The 10,260-nt window shown below is 54.1% G+C and overlaps 1 protein-coding gene across 1 annotated transcript in view; it reads left to right on the plus strand.

The window, feature by feature from the left end:
* Positions 1 to 10,210, plus strand: part of LOC139387976 (mitogen-activated protein kinase 9-like) — a 36,181-nt gene extending 25,971 nt beyond the window's left edge. Inside the window, exons 11-12 of the mRNA XM_071134427.1 lie at positions 8,623 to 8,694; positions 9,145 to 10,210. Coding sequence (XP_070990528.1) covers positions 8,623 to 8,694; positions 9,145 to 9,284 — 212 coding nt within the window. The 3' untranslated portion in view covers positions 9,285 to 10,210. The remainder of the gene's footprint in view (positions 1 to 8,622; positions 8,695 to 9,144) is intronic.
* The last annotated feature ends 50 nt before the right edge of the window (positions 10,211 to 10,260 follow it).

Raw genomic sequence — 10,260 nt, forward strand, 5'->3', positions numbered from 1 at the left:
ACGTAGCCTTCCGTCAGCCCATAGCTTGCCTTCCGTCAGCCCATAGCCTGCCTTCCGTCAGTCAGCCCATAGCCTTCCTTCCGTCAGCCCCTAGCCTTCCTTCTGTCAGCCCATAGCCTGCCTTCCTTCAGCTCATAGCCTGCCTTCCGTCAGCCCATAGCCTTCCATCAGTCCATAGCCTGCCTTCAGTCAGCCCATAGCCTTCCTTCCATCAGCCCATAGTCTTCCTTCAGTCAGCTCATAGCCTTCCGTCAGCCCATAGCCTGCCTTCCGTCAGCCCATAGCCTTCCATCAGTCCATAGCCTGCCTTCCGTCAGCCCATAGCCTGCCTTCAGTCAGCCCATAGCCTTCCGTCAGCCCATAGGCTTCCGTCAGTCTATAGCCTGCCTTCCATCAGCCCATAGCCTTCCATCAGCCCATAGCCTGCCTTCTTTCAGCCCATAGCCTGCCTTCCGTCAGCCCATAGCCTTCCATCAGTCCATAGCCTGCCTTCAGTCAGCCCATAGCCTTCCTTCCATCAGCCCATAGCCTTCCTTCAGTCAGCCCATAGCCTTCCATCAGTCCATAGCCTGCCTTCCGTCAGCCCATAGCCTGCCTTCAGTCAGCCCATAGCCTTCCTTCCGTCAGCCCATAGCCTGCCTTCAGTCAGCCTATAGCCTTCCGTCAGCCCATAGGCTTCCGTCAGCCCATAGCCTTCCGTCAGTCCATAGCCTGCCTTCCATCAGCTCATAGCCTTCCATCAGTCCATAGCCTGCCTTCCGTCAGCCCATAGCCTTCCGTCAGCCCATAGCCTTCCTTCAGCCCATAGCCTGCCTTCAGTCAGCCCGGAGCCTGTCTTCCTTCAGCCCATAGCCTTCCGTCAGCCCATAGTCTGCCTTCCGTCAGCCCATAACCTGCCTTCCTTCAGTCCATAGCCTGCCTTCCTTCAGCCCATAGCCTTCCTTCAGTCAGTCCATAGCCTGCCTTCCTTCAGCCCATAGTCTGCCTTCAGTCAGCCCATAGCCTGCCTTCCTTCAGCCCATAGCCTTCCTTCAGCCCATAGCCTTCCTTCAGTCAGTCCATAGCCTGCCTTCCATCAGCCCATAGCCTTCCTTCCGTCAGCCCATAGCCTGCCTTCCTTCAGCCCATAGTCTGCCTTCAGTCAGCCCATAGCCTGCCTTCAGTCAGCACATAGTCTTCCTTCAGTCAGCCCATAGTCTGCCTTCCGTCAGCCCATAGCCTGCCTTCCTTCAGCCCATAGCCTTCCTTCAGTCAGCCCATAACCTGCCTTCCTTCAGCCCATAGCCTGCCTTCCTTCAGCCCATAGCCTGCCTTCCGTCAGCCCATAGCCTTCCGTCAGTCCATAGCCTGCCTTCCGTCAGTCCATAGCCTGCCTTCAGTCAGCCCATAGCCTTCCTTCTGTCAGTCCATAGCCTGCCTTCAGTCAGCCCATAGCCTTCCTTCCGTCAGTCCATAGCCTGCCTTCCGTCAGTCCATAGCCTGCCTTCAGTCAGCCCATAGCCTTCCTTCCGTCAGTCCATAGCCTGCCTTCCGTCAGTCCATAGCCTGCCTTCAGTCAGCCCATAGCCTTCCTTCTGTCAGTCCATAGCCTGCCTTCAGTCAGCCCATAGCCTTCCTTCCGTCAGTCCATAGCCTGCCTTGCGTCAGTCCATAGCCTGCCTTCAATCAGCCCATAGCCTTCCTTCAGTCAGCCCATAGCCTTCCTTCAGTCAGCCCATAGCCTTCCTTCTGTCAGTCCATAGCCTTCCGTCAGCCCATAGCCTTCCGTCAGCCCATAGCCTGCCTTCCATCAGTCCATAGCCTTCCGTCAGCCCATAGCCTTCCTTCCGTCAGCCCATAGCCTTCCTTCCGTCAGCCCATAGCCTGCCTTCCTTCAGCCCATAGCCTTCCATCAGTCAGCCCATAGCCTTCCTTCCGTCAGCCCATAGCCTTCCTTCCGTCAGCCCATAGCCTTCCTTCCGTCAGCCCATAGCCTGCCTTCCGTTAGCCCATAGCCTTCCTTCCGTCAGCCCATAGCCTGCCTTCAGTCGGCTCATAACCTGCCTTCAGTCAGCCCATAGCCTTCCTTCCGTCAGCCCATAGCCTTCCATCAGTCCATAGCCTGCCTTCCGTCAGCCCATAGCCTGCCTTCAGTCAGCCCATAGCCTTCCTTCCGTCAGCCCATAGACTGCCTTCAGTCAGCCCATAGCCTTCTGTCAGCCCATAGCCTTCCGTCAGTCCATAGCCTGCCTTCCATCAGTCCATAGCCTGCCTGCCTTCCATCAGCCCATAGCCTTCCGTCAGCCCATAGCCTTCCTTCAGTCAGCCCATAGCCTTCCTTCAGTCAGCCCATAGCCTTCCTTCCGTCAGCCCATAGCCTGCCTTCCGTTAGCCCATAGCCTTCCTTCCGTCAGCCCATAGCCTGCCTTCAGTCGGCTCGTAACCTGCCTTCAGTCAGCCCATAGCCTTCCTTCCGTCAGCCCATAGCCTTCCATCAGTCCATAGCCTGCCTTCCGTCAGTCCATAGCCTGCCTTCAGTCAGCCCATAGCCTTCCTTCCGTCAGCCCATAGCCATCCGTCAGTCCATAGCCTGCCTTCCATCAGTCCATAGCCTGCCCGCCTTCCATCAGCCCATAGCCTTCCGTCAGCCCATAGCCTTCCGTCAGCCCATAGCCTTCCGTCAGTCCATAGCCTGCCTTCAGTCAGCCCATAGCCTGCCTTCAGTCAGCCCATAGCCTGTCTTCCTTCAGCCCATAGCCTGCCTTCAGTCAGCCCATAGCCTGTCTTCCTTCTGCCCATAGCCTTCCGTCAGCCCATAGTCTGCCTTCCATCAGCCCATAGCCTGCCTTCAGTCAGCCCATAGCCTGTCTTCCTTCAGCCCATAGCCTTCCGTCAGCCCATAGTCTGCCTTCAGTCAGCCCATAGCCTGCCTTCCGTCAGGCCATAGCCTGCCTTCAGTCAGCCCATAGCCTTCCTTCAGTCAGCCCATAGCCTTCCTTCTGTCAGTCCATAGCCTTCCGTCAGCCCATAGCCTGCCTTCCATCAGTCCATAGCCTTCCGTCAGCCCATAGACTGCCTTCCGTCAGCCCATAGCCTTCCTTCCGTCAGCCCATAGCCTGCCTTCCTTCAGCCCATAGCCTTCCTTCAGTCAGCCCATAGCCTTCCTTCCGTCAGCCCATAGCCTTCCTTCCGTCAGCCCATAGACTTCCTTCCGTCAGCCCATAGCCTCCCTTCAGTCAGCCCATAGCCTTCCTTCCGTCAGCCCATAGCCTGTCTTCCTTCAGCCCATAGCCTGCCTTCAGTCAGCCCATAGCCTGTCTTCCTTCTGCCCATAGCCTTCCGTCAGCCCATAGTCTGCCTTCCTTCAGCCCATAGCCTGCCTTCAGTCAGCCCATAGCCTGTCTTCCTTCAGCCCATAGCCTTCCGTCAGCCCATAGTCTGCCTTCAGTCAGCCCATAGCCTGCCTTCCGTCAGCCCATAGCCTGCCTTCCTTCAGCCCATAGCCTTCCTTCAGTCAGCCCATAGCCTGCCTTCCTTCAGCCAATAGTCTGCCTTCAGTCAGCCCATAGCCTGCCTTCCTTCAGCCCATAGCCTTCCGTCAGCCCATAGCCTTCCGTCAGTCCATAGCCTGCCTTCAGTCAGCCCATAGCCTGCCTTCAGTCAGCCCATAGCCTGTCTTCCTTCAGCCCATAGCCTGCCTTCAGTCAGCCCATAGCCTGTCTTCCTTCTGCCCATAGCCTTCCGTCAGCCCATAGTCTGCCTTCCTTCAGCCCATAGCCTGCCTTCAGTCAGCCCATAGCCTGTCTTCCTTCAGCCCATAGCCTTCCGTCAGCCCATAGTCTGCCTTCAGTCAGCCCATAGCCTGCCTTCCGTCAGCCCATAGCCTGCCTTCCTTCAGCCCATAGCCTTCCTTCAGTCAGCCCATAGCCTGCCTTCCTTCAGCCAATAGTCTGCCTTCAGTCAGCCCATAGCCTGCCTTCCTTCAGCCCATAGCCTTCCTTCAGTCAGTCCATAGCCTGCCTTCCTTCAGCCCATAGTCTGCCTCCAGTCAGCCCATAGCCTGCCTTCCTTCAGCCCATAGCCTGCCTTCAGTCAGCCCATAGTCTTCCTTCAGTCAGCCCATTTTCTGCCTTCCGTCAGCCCATAGCCTGCCTTCCTTCAGCCCATAGCCTTCCTTCAGTCAGCCCAAAGCCTGCCTTCCTTCAGCCCATAGCCTGCCTTCCTTCAGCCCATAGCCTGCCTTCCTTCAGCCCATAGCCTGCCTTCAGTCAGCCCATAGTCTGCCTTCCTTCAGCCCATAGCCTGCCTTCCTTCAGCCTATAGCCTGCCTTCCTTCAGCCCATAGCCTGCCTTCAGTCAGCCCATAGCCTGCCTTCAGTCAGCCAATAGCTTGCCTTCTGTCAGCCCATAGCCTGCCTTCCGTCAGCCCATAGCCTTCCGTCAGTCCATAGCCTGCCTTCCGTCAGTCCATAGCCTGCCTTCAGTCAGCCCATAGCCTTCCTTCCGTCAGTCCATAGCCTGCCTTCCGTCAGTCCATAGCCTGCCTTCAGTCAGCCCATAGCCTTCCTTCCGTCAGTCCATAGCCTGCCTTCAGTCAGCCCATAGCCTTCCTTCAGTCAGCCCATAGCCTTCCTTCTGTCAGTCCATAGCCTTCCGTCAGCCCATAGCCTGCCTTCCATCAGTCCATAGCCTTCTGTCAGCCCATAGACTGCCTTCCGTCAGCCCATAGCCTTCCTTCCGTCAGCCCATAGCCTGCCTTCCTTCAGCCCATAGCCTTCCTTCAGTCAGCCCATAGCCTTCCTTCCGTCAGCCCATAGCCTTCCTTCCGTCAGCCCATAGCCTTCCTTCCGTCAGCCCATAGCCTCCCTTCAGTCAGCCCATAGCCTTCCTTCCGTCAGCCCATAGCCTGCCTTCCGTTAGCCCATAGCCTTCCTTCCGTCAGCCCATAGCCTGCCTTCAGTCGGCTCATAGCCTGCCGTCAGTCAGCCCATAGCCTTCCTTCCGTCAGCCCATAGCCTTCCATCAGTCCATAGCCTGCCTTCCGTCAGCCCATAGCCTGCCTTCAGTCAGCCCATAGCCTTCCTTCCGTCAGCCAATAGCCTGCCTTCAGTCAGCCCATAGCCTTCCGTCAGCCCATAGCCTTCCGTCAGTCCATAGCCTGCCTTCCATCAGTCCATAGCCTGCCTGCCTTCCATCAGCCCATAGCCTTCCGTCAGCCCATAGCCTTCCGTCAGTCCATAGCCTGCATTCAGTCAGCCCATAGCCTGCCTTCAGTCAGCCCATAGCCTGTCTTCCTTCAGCCCATAGCCTTCCGTCAGCCCATAGTCTGCCTTCCTTCAGCCCATAGCCTGCCTTCAGTCAGCCCATAGCCTGTCTTCCTTCAGCCCATAGCCTTCCGTCAGCCCATAGTCTGCCTTCAGTCAGCCCATAGCCTGCCTTCCGTCAGCCCATAGCCTGCCTTCCTTCAGCCCATAGCCTTCCTTCAGTCAGCCCATAGCCTGCCTTCCTTCAGCCAATAGTCTGCCTTCAGTCAGCCCATAGCCTGCCTTCCTTCAGCCCATAGCCTTCCTTCAGTCAGTCCATAGCCTGCCTTCCTTCAGCCCATAGTCTGCCTTCAGTCAGCCCATAGCCTGCCTTCCTTCAGCCCATAGCCTTCCTTCAGCCCATAGCCTTCCTTCAGTCAGCCCATAGCCTGCCTTCCATCAGCCGATAGCCTTCCTTCCGTCAGCCCATAGCCTGCCTTCCTTCAGCCCATAGTCTGCCTTCAGTCAGCCCATAGCCTGCCTTCAGTCAGCCCATAGTCTTCCTTCAGTCAGCCCATAGTCTGCCTTCCGTCAGCCCATAGCCTGCCTTCCTTCAGCCCATAGCCTTCCTTCAGTCAGCCCATAGCCTTCCTTCCGTCAGCCCATAGCCTGCCTTCCTTCAGCCCATAGCCTTCCTTCTGTCAGCCCATAGCCTTCTTTCCGTCAGCCCATAGCCTGCCTTCCTTCAGCCCATAGTCTGCCTTCCTTCAGCCCATAGTTTGCCTTCAGTCAGCCCATAGCCTGCCTTCCTTCAGCCCATAGCCTTCCTTCAGTCAGCCCATAGCCTTCCATCCGTCAGCCCATAGCCTTCCTTCCTTCAGCCCATAGCCTGCCTTCCTTCAGTCCATAGCCTGCCTTCCTTCAGCCCATAGCCTGCCTTCCTTCAGCCCATAGCCTTCCTTCTGTCAGTCCATAGCCTGCCTTCAGTCAGCCCATAGCCTTCCTTCCGTCAGTCCATAGCCTGCCTTCCGTCAGTCCATAGCCTGCCTTCAGTCAGCCCATAGCCTTCCTTCCGTCAGTCCATAGCCTGCCTTCAGTCAGCCCATAGCCTTCCTTCAGTCAGCCCATAGCCTTCCTTCTGTCAGTCCATAGCCTTCCGTCAGCCCATAGTCTGCCTTCCATCAGTCCATAGCCTTCCGTCAGCCCATAGACTGCCTTCCTTCAGCCCATAGCCTTCCTTCAGTCAGCCCATAGCCTTCCTTCCGTCAGCCCATAGCCTTCCTTCCGTCAGCCCATAGCCTCCCTTCAGTCAGCCCATAGCCTTCCTTCAGTCAGCCCATAGCCTTCCTTCCGTCAGCCCATAGCCTGCCTTCCGTTAGCCCATAGCCTTCCTTCCGTCAGCCCATAGCCTGCCTTCAGTCGGCTCATAGCCTGCCTTCAGTCAGCCCATAGCCTTCCTTCCGTCAGCCCATAGCCTTCCATCAGTCCATAGCCTGCCTTCCGTCAGCCCATAGCCTGCCTTCAGTCAGCCCATAGCCTTCCTTCCGTCAGCCCATAGCCTGCCTTCAGTCAGCCCATAGCCTTCCGTCAGCCCATAGCCTTCCGTCAGTCCATAGCCTGCCTTCCATCAGTCCATAGCCTGCCTGCCTTCCATCAGCCCATAGCCTTCCGTCAGCCCATAGCCTTCCGTCAGTCCATAGCCTGCCTTCAGTCAGCCCATAGCCTGCCTTCAGTCAGCCCATAGCCTGTCTTCCTTCAGCCCATAGCCTGCCTTCAGTCAGCCCATAGCCTGTCTTCCTTCAGCCCATAGCCTTCCGTCAGTCCATAGTCTGCCTTCCTTCAGCCCATAGCCTGCCTTCAGTCAGCCCATAGCCTGTCTTCCTTCAGCCCATAGCCTTCCGTCAGCCCATAGTCTGCCTTCAGTCAGCCCATAGCCTGCCTTCCGTCAGCCCATAGCCTGCCTTCCTTCAGCCCATAGCCTTCCTTCAGTCAGCCCATAGCCTGCATTCCTTCAGCCAATAGTCTGCCTTCAGTCAGCCCATAGCCTGCCTTCCTTCAGCCCATAGCCTTCCTTCAGTCAGTCCATAGCCTGCCTTCCTTCAGCCCATAGTCTGCCTTCAGTCAGCCCATAGCCTGCCTTCCTTCAGCCCATAGCCTTCCTTCAGCCCATAGCCTTCCTTCAGTCAGCCCATAGCCTGCCTTCCATCAGCCCATAGCCTTCCTTCCGTCAGCCCATAGCCTGCCTTCCTTCAGCCCATAGTCTGCCTTCAGTCAGCCCATAGCCTGCCTTCAGTCAGCCCATAGTCTTCCTTCAGTCAGCCCATAGTCTGCCTTCCGTCAGCCCATAGCCTGCCTTCCTTCAGCCCATAGCCTTCCTTCAGTCAGCCCATAGCCTTCCTTCCGTCAGCCCATAGCCTGCCTTCCTTCAGCCCATAGTTTGCCTTCAGTCAGCCCATAGCCTGCCTTCCTTCAGCCCATAGCCTTCCTTCAGTCAGCCCATAGCCTTCCTTCCGTCAGCCCATAGCCTTCCTTCCTTCAGCCCATAGCCTGCCTTCCTTCAGTCCATAGCCTGCCTTCCTTCAGCCCATAGCCTGCCTTCCTTCAGCCCATAGCCTTCCTTCAGTCAGCCCATAGCCTGCCTTCCTTCAGCCCATAGTCTGCCTTCAGTCAGCCCATAGCCTGCCTTCCTTCAGCCCATAGCCTTCCTTCAGTCAGTCCATAGCCTGCCTTCCTTCAGCCCATAGTCTGCCTTCAATCAGCCCACAGCCTGCCTTCCTTCAGCCCATAGCCTGCCTTCCTTCAGCCCATAGCCTGCCTTCAGCCCATAGCCTTCCTTCCGTCAGCCCATAGCCTTCCTTCAGCCCATAGCCTTCCTTCAGCCCATAGCCTTCCTTCAGTCAGCCCATAGCCTGCCTTCCATCAGCCCATAGCCTTCCTTCCGTCAGCCCATAGCCTGCCTTCAGTCAGCCCATAGTCTTCCTTCAGTCAGCCCATAGCCTGCCTTCCTTCAACCCATAGTCTGCCTTCAGTCAGCCCATAGTCTGCCTTCAGTCAGCCCATAGCCTACCTTCAGTCAGCCCATAGCCTGCCTTCCTTCAGCCCATAGTTTGCCTTCATTCAGCCCATAGCCTGCCTTCAGTCAGACCATAGTTTGCCTTCAGTCAGCCCATAGCCTTCCTTCAGTCAGCCCATAGTTTGCCTTCAGTCAGCCCATAGCCTTCCTTCAGTCAGTCCATAGTTTGCCTTCAGTCAGCTCATAGCCTTCCTTCAGTCAGCCCATAGTTTGCCTTCAGTCAGACCATAGCCTTCCTTCAGTCAGCCCATAGCCTGCCTTCAGTCAGACCATAGCCTACCTTCCATCACTGTGAGTCAAGGACACCTTTCCTTTCATATATTCCAGAGCTGATCTATGACGAGTTGATGGACTGGGAGGAGAGGAACCAGAATGGAGTAATGAAGGAGGACTGTTCAGGTGAATGACCATGGATACTGTGTGCTTCTGACACGTTTTTAAAGTATATCTCCCTGTTGCTGAGGGGCTTTAGAAATGACATTTACAGGATACCTTCCCCAATGTTCACTGTTGGTGAGATCATCTTGGTCCTTATAATCCTTACTCACTTTCTCTAAGCCCAAAAATGAAGACAAATGTTTTTGTTCTCAAGAGAAGGTCAGGGTGTGAGTCACACTGTCATATGTTTTGATGATGTCATACTGTGTATCACTTCATGGGCCCTTATCTCTCTCTCTTTCTCTCACTCTCTTTCTCTCTGTCTTTCTCTCTCACTGTCTTTCTCTCTCTCTCACTGTATTTTTCTCTCTCACTGTCTTTCTCACTGTCTTTCTCTCTCTCACTGTCTTTTCCTCTCTCTCACTCTCTCTCTCTCTCTCTCTCTCTCTCTCTCTCTCTCTCTCGCTGTAGATGAAGTGGTGAACCACAGTGCTACAGCTTCCCAGTCGTCCTCTACGAGTGACTTCTCCTCAATGTCCACTGAGCAGACCTTGGCCTCTGACACCGACAGCAGCTGTGTTGACACCCTCACAGGGGCGCTAGAGGAGTGACAGTGAGCCTCTTTTCACCCTGGCATCTCTGTTTTTTTTTTTCAATCATCACTAACTATCCATCTTCTTAGGTAGCACTTTTCACATTACTTTATACTGTCTATTTCTACTTTGGGTCCCGCTGGATGGTAAATCATTCAACCGCTTTTCTTTTTTTAAACTGAAAATGATTCCGTTTGAAATTGAACTCTCTGTCACTCTTTCCCTATCTCTGTTGTAAATAGTCCATTCATACTGTACCATGGTTCAAATAAGTCATGCACCTCTAGACTTGTTGTCCAAGCCAAGAGCACACGCTGTTCAATGTGTAGTTTGACCATCTAAGGTTTCAGTATAAAGTACTGTATATGCATTAAACTAGGGCTAGGCTATAATGTCTTATGACTGTTTTGTCATCGGAAATATCTAATGATGAACAAAAAACATTGCTGCATGTTACTACAAATGAATACTTGACTACACATAGAAACAGCTGTGATGCAAGATCTTCATGTATTTCCATCCAGAGGACATTAGCCTCCTCTGTGTGAAGAAACAGTACTTGGCTCTGGTCTGGGTCTTTCCTAATGAGGGTAAAGAGTGATACATTTTATGCATGTTATGTGTGTTCATGTACATAAGTATCTATCTATACTGTATACTGTGTGTTTAAATGTATTGATTGTTGTGATGCTGAGACTGGATTTTACAGCTGATCCAAATATGCTGAGGCATACAAACTGTACAAAATACATCCATTTATTTTGGAACAAACTATTGTTAAAATGCAATGGGAAACATGTCAGAAATGTGTTGATGTTTGAAAGATGTATTATAATGAAACTGAAGGGGAAAAAGGGGAACGGTGAATACATTGCACTTTCTAGACAATTTCAACTTAAAGTCATTCCAAGAAAAATATTGATTAAAAGAGGGATACAATCATGCATTCAGTTCTTTTTCAGATTTCTTTCTAAAAATTGTATAACTATCCAAA

The sequence above is a fragment of the Oncorhynchus clarkii genome, chromosome 29 (genome assembly GCF_045791955.1).
Source record: "Oncorhynchus clarkii lewisi isolate Uvic-CL-2024 chromosome 29, UVic_Ocla_1.0, whole genome shotgun sequence".
NCBI classification, from domain to species: domain Eukaryota; kingdom Metazoa; phylum Chordata; class Actinopteri; order Salmoniformes; family Salmonidae; genus Oncorhynchus; species Oncorhynchus clarkii.